At 54.4% G+C, this 13,147-nt stretch overlaps 1 protein-coding gene across 3 annotated transcripts in view; it reads left to right on the plus strand.

Annotated features, from left to right (window-relative positions):
* Window positions 1-13,147, plus strand: part of PHC2 (polyhomeotic homolog 2) — a 92,670-nt gene that overhangs the window by 48,503 nt on the left and 31,020 nt on the right. For all 3 annotated transcript variants that reach the window (XM_053660381.1, XM_053660380.1, XM_037149318.2), the window contains 5 exons: window positions 998-1,156; window positions 2,128-2,205; window positions 2,636-2,800; window positions 4,586-4,672; window positions 6,031-6,346. In XM_053660381.1, the coding sequence (XP_053516356.1) occupies window positions 998-1,156; window positions 2,128-2,205; window positions 2,636-2,800; window positions 4,586-4,672; window positions 6,031-6,346 (805 nt within the window). The remainder of the gene's footprint in view (window positions 1-997; window positions 1,157-2,127; window positions 2,206-2,635; window positions 2,801-4,585; window positions 4,673-6,030; window positions 6,347-13,147) is intronic.

Below are 13,147 nucleotides of genomic sequence, written 5' to 3' on the forward strand. Positions count from 1 at the left end.
GGGCAGGAAGTGGGCCGAGGCCTGGCCAGGGCTCACCAAGTTGGGAAGAGATGGTGGGAGGGTGACCAGGTGAGGAGAGGGAGGAGAAATGTCTCTGGGGCTCAGGAGAAAAGACAGAGGCCTCAGGGCTGGGGAAAGCATTGCTTTTCTTGGAGGGTTCAGAGTGAAGAGCAGGCACCAAGAGCAGTCTTTGGTCATTGAGACTGTGGCTCATCCAGTCCCATCAGGAAAGTGAGAATGGCAGTAAGGCCAGGGAATAGGAGTTGGTGGCTCAAAAGAGAGAGCAATAGAGAGAAGAAGGGAAAGAATATGAGAGAAATGCATCATCCCTGTTGGCATTGGCCTGCTCTACAAGCCCCAGGGGGCCTTCTTCAAAGGGGCTGGTACGACTCTCCGGGAAGCTGCTTTCCAGGAGACCCTGGGAAGTAGCCCAGGTCTGCCCTGGAGGCCCCAGGGGGAAGGTGTCACCCTTGGGTAAGTTTTAGTTGGCTGGCGTGTTGCCTGGGCTACAGTAGGCTCTCCTCCCCCCACCTTTCCTTCTCTCTGCCTTGTTGAGCTTTGGTTCCCTTTGTCATCATCTTCCCCGTGTTCCAGTCACCCTAGTCTGAGGCTGAAGAATGGCAGGGCAGGGGAGTATCACTGGCATGGGACCCAGGGTCACTGGAGGCTCAAAGGACTTCTATCTCCCTCAGTCTCCCCGCCGCCCTGAGAGTGAGTCAGAGCAGTGGTGGGCTGCCTTGGAGGCAAGGGGGGAGGCTGACACAGGGCAGACTGTCCCGGGAAGCATGTGTGCCACAGGGATGCAGGTGAGACAAGGGACAGCTGGCTTCCCCTCCTTCCCGAGAAGTGATTGGTTGTGGCGGTCGCAGACCTGGTGTCCTTCTCTGAGCAGCTGGGGAGAGACTGGGTTGACAGGTGTTGTTGCAGAAGGGGCAGGTCTGCAGAGGTGAGTACACACCTGTGGAGACTGCTGTCTGCCCCACCCCCGCCCTTACAGGTGATCCAGCAGGCCCTGCACAGGCAGCCCAGCACTGCGGCTCAGTACCTGCAGCAGATGTACGCGGCGCAGCAGCAGCACCTCATGCTGCAGACGGCGGCACTGCAGCAGCAGCACCTCAGCAGCGCCCAGCTCCAGAGCCTGGCGGCTGTGCAGCAGGTAGGAACAGAGGCGTGCTGGCTGCAGAAATAAGAGGGGAAGCGGGCCCGGCACAGTGCTCCGCGTCCGCTCTCCCTGGACGCTCACAGACGTAGGTGTGGTTGTCCTCCGCATCCTCTGACAGACGAGGAAAGAGGCGCTGGGAGGCCAAGCACCTGGCCCAAGGTCACGCAGCACTTGAGGGGAGAGGCTGGAGCTCCCAGCCGGCGCAGCCCGAGGAGGAGGACGGGAGGCCTTCCTCACCATGTCACCGCACCACAGGGACAGGACAGAGGGTCAAGGATGCCCACAAGAGAAGACCATTGCCCACGATGCTTGCCTGTCTGCCATTAGTGGCTGAGAAAAACTCTTCATTCATTCATTTCTTCAACAAAATTTTTATTCACCTACTGTATGCTAAAGCGCATGTCAGACCCTGAGCATACTGTGCACCCTGTCTTCTCGGACCTTACAGTGGGGAGACGGCCAGTAAACAGAAACCCAACGAGAAGGAGACAAAGTATATAAATATCTCAGCTGTGATACGCTCTGTGAGAGAGCGGGCCGCTGCGAGTGACTAACAGGGAAGGCCTCTCTGCTGACACCTGAAGGGTGACGAGAAGCGGGCCACGGGGACAGGGTAGGCTGGCAGCCCAGACAGCGTGTGCCGCTCTACATGTTGGGGCCCAGACATGACAGAGTGGGGAGCAGCAGGGGACCCAGAGGGCTGGAAACCTTGCTAACAACCATAGCTGACAGTCTGATGCTTACGTGGCAGTGCTTTGCCTCACACTGTCCTACGAGGTGGACACTTTCACTCTCCCCACTTTACAGAAGAGGAAACTGGGGCACTTGTTTAAGGTCACGCAGATGAGGCAGGATGGGGCTCTGACCCCTCACCACTGCCCCGTAGCACTTCTGTGGGAGCTGAGAGCCTAGAGTGTGATTGGGGGAGGCCTAGGACTTAGGTGATTAGAACTCTTCTTTCCTAGGCGAGCCTGGTGGCCAACAGACCGGGAAGCACTTCCGGCAGCAGCGTGTCTGCACAGGCCCCCGCCCAGTCGTCCTCGGTGAGTGGGGTAGGGAGCCGTAGGCAGACCCCACCGCTCTGGAACCAGCCCCTTCCTCCTTGCCCAACACCCAGTGGAGGGGAATCCTCAGCCAGGTGTAATCTATTACTGACCAGAAAAAAAGTTTGCGCCGCTTCCTATGGCTTACTTTGATTACTCCCTGTCATCTTTCCAATGTCAAGGCTCTCTGCTCATAGCTCAGTTCTCTCACCATTGGATCCTCCCTGCAGGTGTCCCTGCAGGCCAGAGCTGGGGAAGATCAGAGATGGGGCGGTGCTGGGGAGGACCTGGGGCCCAAGGACCAGAGATGGTTCTAAAGGAGGCTGAATCCACCAAGGGACAGAAGGGGGGGAGAGGAAGAAATGGATGCGGGGCATGGAGTTAACCAAAAGAACCCCCTGTCTCCTACTGCATGTGTCTCTCTCCTCAGATCAACCTGGCGGCCTCCCCAGCAGCAGCCCAGTTCATCAACCGGGCTCAGAGCGTCAACTCAGCCACAGCCTCCGGCATCGCCCAGCAGGCTGTGCTCTTGGGCAACACCTCCTCTCCAGCTCTGACTGCGAGCCAAGCACAGATGTATCTGAGGGCGCAGATGGTGAGTTCCCAGCCCGGGCCACGGCTCAGGTGGGCCAGGGGAAACAAGCAGAGGATTCAAGAGCTGGGGGATTAGAAAAGGGTGGGAGTTAGAAAAGGGACGGGAAGAAGCACTGGGGGACACTTGGCAAGAGATAAGGGTGGAATAAAGAAGGGGGACCCGGAAGGCCGAGTGGGAGCTTTGGTATAGGCCCAGTGATGCAAGAACAGGCTGAAACGAAGTCCCCGTGCCGCCTCCTTTCCTTCCCCTCCTAGAGTGAAACAGAAGTGTCCTCTTCTTACCAGAAAACACTTCCTAAAATGGATTAGACTAGAAAATGCGGGAGCCAGGGCGTGTGTCACTCACCATGTGGGACAAGCAAGCACACAAGCACCCGTGTGCCCCACAGAAGTGGCGATGGCCCTTGCTAGTGCTCGCGGGCCAAAGGGGCATCCGGCTCAGCTGGTGAAAGTGGCAGCCAGCTTCAGGATGTGCTGCTGCCTCCGCTGCCCTCCCAGCTGGGCCCCCATTCTAATCAGGGTCCCCCTGTCAGTTGTTAATCAGGTGGGCTTGTTTGGGCTGTGCTCAGGACGGCATCAGCCCTGGAGTGCATACTTAAAATCTCTCCTTTACGCCTGTCCCCAAGGGTTGCAGAGGTCCTTAAGAAATTTAGAGGTTCCTAAGATTTAGAAGAATTTCCTGGGGAAATAGCAGTGTGCCCCCTAGAAGGCAGTGGCATTTCATGCCCTACCCTGGGCTCAGCCCAGCCTCACGCCTCCCATTCTAAAGGTTTCTCCCCTGAGCTCCTTGACACGCTGTCCTGAAGACAAACAGTCCTACTCCTCCCCTTGCTCCTGTGCCCAGAATCGGGCACCTGGATCTCTTCCGGTCTTGCCCCTGCACTTCTGTTCCTGACTGAGTTCCTTGTTTGAGGTGCAGCTGCAGTCCCAGGCACTAGCTTAGACACACAGCACGGAACAGACTTCCATTTCTCTAGGAGCCAGCCGCACAGCCGCACCGGGACGCTGCCCAGACCCGCCTTTGCCGTCAGTTTACCCATTGCTGTGCCCTGTTCCACTGCCCCAGCCAGAGGCCCAGAGCCTGTCTGCCTCCTTCCCCAAAGCAGAGCACCCGCTCACAGGGTTCTGGGGAAAGCCAGCATGTCCACACCGACACCAAGCTAGACTCACGGGGTCACATAGCCTGTACCCCATGGAAGGAGCTGCAGACACAAGCGAAGCTCTAGGCATTCTGCTTCCTCTACCACTGTTGTCTGTGCACATGCACACACACACACACACACACACACACACACCCCTAAGCACAACTGAAAAATGACTGAGTCATCCCTTCCTCAGCTGAGCCCTGTTCTCACCCCAGCCTGGAGTCGGAAGTGGGTTTGCCCTACACAGAGGTCCTAGAGCATCCGTCTCAGCCCAGGATCCCTGCTCCCCAGGGACGCGGCAGAGACAGTGACTCTAGGATGTCCTCCTCACACAGGCTCCTGCAGTACAGCTGACCTGGGGACAGCCCCAGAGAGGATCTCCCTCACCACCCCCTTCTCTGCCCAGCCTGGGTCCTCATGCCACAAGCCTCTTGAGATTTTCAGGGGATCCCCTTGGACTCCTTCCCTTTCTTGCCTCCCTCTGTCCCCGTATCTGTTCCCTGGCTAAACTGGTCTGTCCTGTGGCTGAGCCCACATTGGGCAGGTAAAAGGCGCCTCGTTTCCTGTGATTCCAGGCCCAGCCAGGTAACCTGGTGCAGGTAGCTAGGAGCCTAGGCGGCACTGTTCCTTTGTCCCCTCAGCTCATCTTCACGCCCACGGCCACCGTCGCTACTGTGCAGCCTGAGCTCGGCACTGGCTCCCCCGCCCGGCCCCCTACCCCTGCCCAGGTGAGGATTCCATGCTTGTGGGAGGGCAGGGGGGTGGGCACCCCCATAGAGGGGAACTGATACGGGGTATGGGCCCACACCCTGGTGGAGCTTTGAACCTTTGGCAAGGCTGGGATCTTCTAGGGAAGCCGGTGGGAGACAGGACAGCCCAGTGCTCTCAGGCTTGCTCCTTCACTCCCCGTTGGGAAGGCCTCACCTGCACCTGACTCTCTTCCCGCAACAGAGGTCAGGAGCCAGAGAGCAGCATGCTGAGGCGAGCGTGATTGCCAGTGATGGGCAGGTGGTCTTTGCTACCTTCGTACCTTACACTGTCCCTCCCCAGTGTACTTCTGCTGCTGTTGTTGCTTTTTTTTTCTTTAAGATTTTATTTAGTTATTTTAGGCAGAGGGGGAGAAAGAGGGAAAGAAACATCAATGTGTGGTTGCCTCTCCCACTCCCCCTACTGGGGCCCTGGCCCCCAAGGACAACCCAGGCATGTACCCTGACTGGGAATTGAACCTGTGACTCTGTGGTTTGCAAGCCTTCGCTCAGTCCACTGAGCCACACCAGCCAGGGCTGTCGTTGCTTTTTAAATGGAAAATCCCACTCAGGTTACACAAACTAGCCCCTCTAGGAATCAGGGAAATGGCGTGGAAGGGGGAGGAAAGATGAGTCCGGGGTCCCTACCTTCTGTTGGGAGTCTACAGATACCACTGCGGCGGTAAAGGTCCTATGGGCAGCGGGGACGAGGAACACCCCCACACCCCTCTCCCCCAGCCCCAGTTGCAGAATGGGGACACAGAAAGTGGCGAGATGTTTCTCAGATGGGAGTCTGGCACAGCCTCTGTGTGTCCAGCAGAGGGCACCGGGGACCGGGTGAATGAGCAGGCCCAACGAGGTCTAAACCTTACTCTGAGGATAATCCTCTGCCTGGTGGCCTTGTTGGCCTTTCACTTTTTCTTTGGCCTTATCTAGTGTGGCAAGCCCCATGCCCTGCTGTATCTGGGAATTCTTCCTAAGCACTGTGCATCCCGTCCTCATGGTTTAGGAGGCAGGGATGAACTGAAGGGAGAGAGCTGCCCCATGCCCAGGCCCGCCCCAGCCTGGGCAGTCTTTCCCTCTCAGAATTCCATTTCTGCTGCTGATGGGTCCAGTCCCTAGCACTCTTTCTTGTCCTCTGTGAACCTCTGCTCCTGGTTTCTCTTTCAGCCCCTGACTCGTTCTCCCTCCCTCTCTCTCTCTCTCTCTCTCTGTTTTTATAACCCACTGTCCTGTTCAGCTATTGCTGGCTCCATGCCTCACTCCTTCCCCATCTTAGTTGGGTGTCGGCATTGCTCCTACCCACATTCTCTGGACTCCTATAGACCCCTCTCTTCCAGGTACAGAACCTGACCCTCCGAACACAGCAGACACCAGCAACAGCGGCCTCGGGCCCTGCCCCAACTCAGCCTGTCCTGCCCAGCTTGGCCCTGAAGCCCACGGCAGGCGGCAGCCAGCCTCTGCCCACCCCATCACAGGGCAGAAATACTGCTCAGGGTTCCCCCGCAGGTGCCAAGTCTGGCCTCACTGACAGTGTGATGGAGCCACTCAAGAAAGGAGATGGCAACAGCAGTGTGCCAGCGAGCTTGGAGGGCCGAGCTGGGCTCAGCCGGATGGTGCCCGCTGTGGCTGCCCATCCCCCCCTCATTACACCAGGTAAGGGCCCCAGGAGGAAGGACCCTGTCCCAGAAAAGTCAGGAGGACTATGGGTCAGGGAAGACTCAATTTCCCCTTTTCCCATGGACATGCTAAGATACCAGCCAAGTGTCTCTGTCTCCCCCCTCTTCCAACCTTTGGAAGATGTTCATTGGCTCCTGATTCTGTTTCATGCTTCTAACCCAGCTTTAAAGAAGGAAGGCATGTCAGCTGGAATAAAGGAGTCCTTCTCCACAGTGGACACAATGGCGAACCGCAGAGTATGCAATCATAGCTCTGAACCTTGAGTGAGTGGAGCTAGGCACTGGGGCTATTTTGCAGTTCTCTGAGAATCAGCAAAAAGGACCGGGCTAGCCAGATGCGTGTAAGGACCACACAGGGAGACGAGGAAGTGGGAGGTTCGTTTTCTCATCGTTCCAGAGACATTCATTGACTAATGTTTTCCAGTTACATTGCCAGTTCTGAGTCCGACATGCTAAATAGGACGGGGGCCCTGCCAGCCAGGAGAGTGCATTTTGGAGGGGCAGACACGTGTGATGAGTGCTAAAAGGCACGTGAGCTCCATGTGCCGCAGGGACACCAAGGCACTGCCTGCCCTTGGCAACAAGAGCCGAGAAAGACTGCCAGGGAGGGTCACACTTCAGAATTAATGCAGCAGGCTTAAAAAAAGTAATAATCCAGCAGGTTACTTGTGAGGCCAGTTCTCTGAAGGTGGCGGATCAGCCTTCCCTGGGGCCAGACTCCTTTCCCTGCCTGCTGAGATTCTCCCAGCGCTGCCTCCTACTGGCCATCGGTAGTGAGAAAAATCTGCCAGGAGCCCTAGAAGCCTGGCCTGTGAGTCCAGAGAACAAGACCGCACTATCATAGCAGAGAAATGAATAAGAGTGGTGGACCACGTGGCTTCGCGTTGAAGGCAGACTCACCCTGGTCACATCCCTGACCAGCCGCTGACCCTGTCCTCATCCAGGCTGTGTTACTATCTAATCTGCTATTTTCTTGAGAACCTACCGCATGCTTGTTACTAATTAACCAAAATGGTGAAAATATAATTCTGTACCTAACGGAGTGTGCAGTCCAAGGGAGGGAGCCAGATATATAAGCAAACCATTTAACGTCATAAATCCTATTATAGGAATAAGTACAGGATAGGTGGTCACCTCAGCTCCGGGCAGGATGGGTCAGAGACAGGTCCCTCCGAAGAAATGGCACATGGCTCTTGAAGCACAAGCAGTTTACCCAGCAGGCCAAGTGCACAAAATATTCAAGACAGAGGGAAGCACAAGTCATGCATTATGACAGTGAGCTGGGAAGAATCTGAATTAAAGTCCTTTATTTGCCCTTTTGAGGTTTCAAGGCCAAAGCATTAGTCTCTGCCGTCCGGTGGCCGCTGCAGAGCCTGTCGAGGCCTTGCTGCCCTGTGGCCCCACGTGTTTCTCTCTGGCTCTGCTTGCTCCAGAGATTAGCCCAGTCTCTGCCTTTTATGGAGAAAGAAACTGAGGCTCAGAAGGGTAAAGACGGCTCCTTACAATGCGTGGGCGGCAGCTTGGACTAGAGCAGGAGCCCCCAGTTGGCACTGCTTCCAGGTACTCATTCAGTGTTCCAACCCTAGAGCAGAACTGGGAACCAGTTCCGTGTCTGGCTGAGTCAGACCCTGGTTCTTAATCACCAAGCCCCATTTACCTCCCTCGGTTCTTACAAGTAATGTGGGGCTTCCTAGGCCTTTCTTCTTTCTGACCCAAAGCTCACAGAGCCTAGCCGCTCTAAGATTGTTCTGGGGTTTACAGAGTCAGTGAAAGGCTCTTTTCTCTTGAGCCTGGTCAGGGTGAACACAGGCGAGTTACAGGCTGAGGTCCAGGGCCCCAAGTGTGACCTGCAACTGACAGTATGTGGTGATACACAGCACAGAGACCAGTGGTTCCACAGAACTTTCTAGGGAGCAGCTGTGAGCTGCAGACCACAAAGACCCTCTCACCAGAGACAGGAATCAGTAGGCTTTGCATTGTTCCTGCCTCCCACTGTCCTTCCCTTTCTTCCTTTCTTCTCCCACCCCTTCCTCTCTGTAAACCCTATGGTTCCACTCCCCCCCCCCCCCCGCCCAAATGGATGTGGGGAGGTTTAGGATGCTGCAGATCCTCTCGGGGCATAGGGAACAACAAAAAGACTGAAATAACCCTTCTGACCTGAGAGGGGAGTGGGGCTGCCTGGCGCAGCACCTGCCCTGGGCCGCACAGTTCCCCGGGCAGAGGTAACTCCTGGCCTGCTGCCCAGCCAGCCCACTGTGAATGGAGTGCTCGGAGCATGCGTGCACACGTGGGTGTGGGGGCAGAGAGCACAGAGCATTTTTTGTCGGCTGTTGGAGCATTTTTTGAGCTGGCTGGCTGGCTGCCCCCAGGGAAAGTAACCGGTGGAGACTTGTAGTGGGGGGCGGGGGCGTGGGGGGAGCACTGCAGAGGGCGCGTGTTGTCCTGGGGGCTGTTTCCTCCCAGAGCAGGCAAACGCTAGTCCCAGCTGGGACTGCTCCCACTGACAGCTGTTTGGGGGCAAAGCCCCTCCCCCATGGCAAGCTCCCTGCTGTTCCTGCTCCTGTCACCTTGGCAACGGGCCTCTTTAGGCTCTGCAAATAGAAAAGGTCCCTTAAGCCCTGAAAAGGGGTGGGTTGGTGGGTGGGGGAGGGGAGTAAGGGGCGGAGAGCAGAGCCCTAAGAGGTTGGGCTTCTCAGTGACAAGAGGACTGAACTAGGGCAGGCAGAAGAGAGGCAGGCAGTGAGGTCCTGTGGGCCTGGCCTCCAGGGAAGCCCAGTCCTAAGGGAGCGGGCCACAGCTCCTGTAGGAGGCTCGGGTTCTGGAGTCCTCGTTCTAGTGGATAGAGGCCTTGGGCGCACACTCAGGCCCAAAGGTGAAGAGAAAGTCGCTGACCGGGAGGGAGATACTGCAACAAAAGGCAACTGTCTGGGTCTTTGAAAATCCTGGGCCCTTTACACACAATTGTGCCGCAGATGCCAGGGCTTTGTTCTGTCCCCTCATCCCTCCTCAGGTCTCCTGGAGGAGAGAGAATTCTCTGTCGGAAAGGCCTGCCACACAGCGGCTTTGTTTTTATCACAGAGAGGGTTTTGTGTCAGGGGGCAGTGATTTCTCTCTGTGATAGGCTAGACAATGGGATGCTTGCTGATTCCAGGGATCCTGGGTACCGTATTTCCCTCCCAAAGCAGCTGCTGAACTGTGGGGGTGCACACATTTTTACTTAGAAAATCCAATTTAAAGGAACCAAAACCTGCAGGTGGGCCTGTTGTCTAGCTGGAATCAAAATTCCACAGGATATCAGTGGAGTTTTACATTTTGCTTAATAACATCCCTCACCACTGGTGCACAAGACAGAGAGAGAGAGACTGATACACAAAGGACCTGGGAACTGTTGAGCATATTCCTTCATTCCTCAAGTGCTGCACCCTAGGCTCCTTTTGTATGTATCACTTCCATCGTTGCTGCCAGCCAATAAGAGCAATTACAGTTAAAGAACAATCATATTCCAGGCACTGTACTAAGTGCCTTACCTGTATATATACCTCATGGAACCCTAACAATGATCGTGTCATCTCACAAATGAAGAAGCTGTGGCTCAGAAAGAGTAACTGTTGTCCCAGATAGTTTTTCTCTTCTTAATTGTTCAGTTCAGCTCAACAAATATTCACTTAGCATCTAGTATGTGCCAAACAGAATGCTAACCATATGGGAGTTACAGAGATGAGCATGTTTAAATTCCAACAGGGGTTGTGGAAATTTGAGTTGCACCTTGACAGATGAGTACTTTTCAGAACTAAACAGAAGGAGGATTATCTCCATGGTCCCCGGGAAGGCCCCCACCCAGAGGGGCCTGTGTGCCTGTGACCATCTGCTCATGCAGGCAGGACCTGCTCCTCCTTCCCTGCCCCTGCCCCACTGCTATTAGCTGTGGGACCCCCCAAAAGACTTTGTTTCCTAGCCCCCTTATGTTTTATTCCACCACTTACTTAGCCCCCAGAGAAGCTTGTTCTGTCTTACATTTCAAAGTCTAGCCACCTGTCCACAGATGACTTTTCCCAGCATGCATGCTCCCTGACCTTGTCCTCTCTCCCCACAGACTGCCAGCGTTGATGGGGTGTCCCCAGTTGGGTACCACCCCACCTGAATACACATGTTTAAAAGCTGAACAATTCGTAAACCAAACAAAAGCAAAAACCCAGAAGTCTCCCTCCATGGACAGGTCCCCTTCGCTAGTTCCTGACTGAGGCCCACAGTCGGCAGGAATTCCTGTGCCTCGGCTCAGTCTCAGACTCGTTTGGACCTAGTTTTCCTTCAGTGTCAGAGAGTGTTCCAAGGGGGAAAGCACAAGCTTTGGACTTAGAACTGGTTTCAGACCCCAGCTTTATCACTTGCTAGTTTTATGGCCATCATCAAGTTACTCCATCTCTGTGAGCATCAGTTTCTTCATTTATAAAACAAAGATGACCATGTTTCCCGCCGCTGTACAGATGAATGAGCCTGCAGAGACGACCCTCACAGGGCGTGCTCATGATAGGCTTCGCTGACTGCTGGGACAGTCTGTTCACAGCTGCTGGGCTCATCTTCCTCAGGCACAGTCTTCCTTGGTTAGAAGCCCCTCGCTGTGTCTTTCTTTCCTACTTGATCAGCTGCGGTGCCCAGTCTAGAGGAGGGGCTTCAACAAACAGCACATAATAGCTTCTGATAAACTGACTGGCTCTGGGCGGCCCTTCACAATGCTCCGCATGTGGCCCACAGAACCGCTCTCATTGCCCCTGGCTTCCTCCTGCAGATCTTCGGCCTCTTCTTCCCAATTCCCGCTCCTTTATGACTTATTCAACCAGTCACATACCTTTTACCTCTTACCTTCTGGCCTAATACTCCCCTTTCATCGTTCATCCTGCCAGGATTACCTCTAAAGTTCTCAGCAGCCTCCAACTAATCCTCCAGGGCTCGCCCTTTCCATTTGTGCTTATGGACATGTATTGTCTGTTCACCCGGCAGCATTTTTTGAGTGTTTGTCACAGACGAGGCGACACGCCTCATCCGTCCAATGCAGCTGGTCTTCCCTTCACTGACTGGGTTGCAGAAGTCACTTGGAAACACTCTCAGTTTTCACTTGCAAAATGGGAACACTGCCTGTTTGCCTCAGAGGCTTATTGTAAGGAATACATGGAACTCAAATGATAAAAATGCTTTCAGGAGCTCAAAGCACCATGCAAATGGCAGTATTTTAAGAATAGCTACCATTTAAATAAAATCTTAAAAAAAAAAAAGAATAGCTACCATTTAGTGAGCATCTACTAGGTATAAAAAAGGCAATAAACATCTTTGTGGCTTAAACGCCATATTCCATTTGATTCTAGCAATTTTTCTACATGGGACGTATCACCATTGCCAGGGTGGGAAATTAACATTCAGAGAGGTTAAGTGTTTTGTCTAAGGCTGCACAGGCTACAGGCGGCAGAACCAAGATTCAAAGCAGATCTGACTGACTCTGAAACGCATGCCTTTAGCCACTTCTGCTGCACCGCCTATCACCCCTCTGCCGAGGATGCGGTGGCTTCTTTTTTAATGCTCCAGGCTGCCTGATAAGGAACCCTGCTCACAGGGGGCGTTGGCAGTTTTGCCAGGTGGCTGCAAGGCAGCCCCAGAGACATAAATGTGTAGGCAGACCACCACAGAGAGCCCTGGAGCTGGAAACCCCGTTTCTGTGGCCCGCTTTGCTCTTACAGAGACTTCTCTTCACCCTGCTTCCCTCTCGGATTCCTCCCAACCCTCAGCCCAGAGGGACTGCATCCCAGAAATGTATGTGGCCGCGGCTTCTGGTTTTTCCAGAAGGAGCTTCCGTGTCTACATAGACTGGATTCCGACTTCTCGAGGTGACCTCCGTCTCAGTCCCTTCCTGAGGCCTGATGACATGAGACATCTTTGCAGATGAGCGGCTCCCCGAGGGTGCCAGCATCAGTTAGACTTAACCTAAAATTGCCTCTTCTTCTAGCTTTTCTCCTTTAGACACCCTTGGTCCAGCTGTCAGGATGCCCGAGGGGTTCCTGAATGCATGGTGGTGACTTATACCTCCGAGTCTTCCCACCTGCTGTTCCTCTTGTCACCTTCCTAACTCCGGATGGCGCCAAACACGTCATCTGGGCAGCCTTCTCTGCTCTCCCTCCCAAGCTGAATCCCCTTTTCTGTGTTCTCAGTACTCTGTGCTTATCTCCTATCATAACGTCCACCAAGTTATTCGGAGAGAATCTGTGTACCAGCTGTCTCTTTTTCTAAACTGTTATCTATTCTAGGGACCACATTTTAGTCAGCACCGAACATGGCACTTGGTCTGTAGTGGGTGCTTATTAATGTTTGTTGAGTGAGTGGTTAAAAGTATCTCTTCACTTCACTCTCTAAACCCCGAGCAATAGTGGGTCATAACAAGTAGGAGGCAGTAATGTTCCTGCGAGAGAGGAATGCCATTCCTCTCGCGATATTCCTTCTGGTAGCTCCAAAGTCTCGTCGGTCACTGACTGGGATGCTTACAGCTCCCATATGCTCTGGCACCAGAGTCCCAGCATGTCAGGGACAGTGCGCTGTTTCCTGCCCACTTGGACTGAGACCAGGAGAGATCCAGTATTGATAAACTGCCAGTGGGTGTGGTGAAGGGGCGTGTCAGCAACCCCTCGCAGTCAGCCCTCCCGCCTGCAGGACCTTAATCCTCTTGTTGCTGCCAACCAGCGGTTTGGGAACAGTGAATTGGCCTCTTCAGATTCTAAGGAGGCTGTTCAAGGTT

This window comes from Artibeus jamaicensis, unplaced genomic scaffold, assembly GCF_021234435.1.
Source record: "Artibeus jamaicensis isolate MK-2021 breed Jamaican fruit bat unplaced genomic scaffold, CSHL_Jam_final scaffold_847, whole genome shotgun sequence".
NCBI classification, from domain to species: Eukaryota; Metazoa; Chordata; class Mammalia; order Chiroptera; family Phyllostomidae; genus Artibeus; species Artibeus jamaicensis.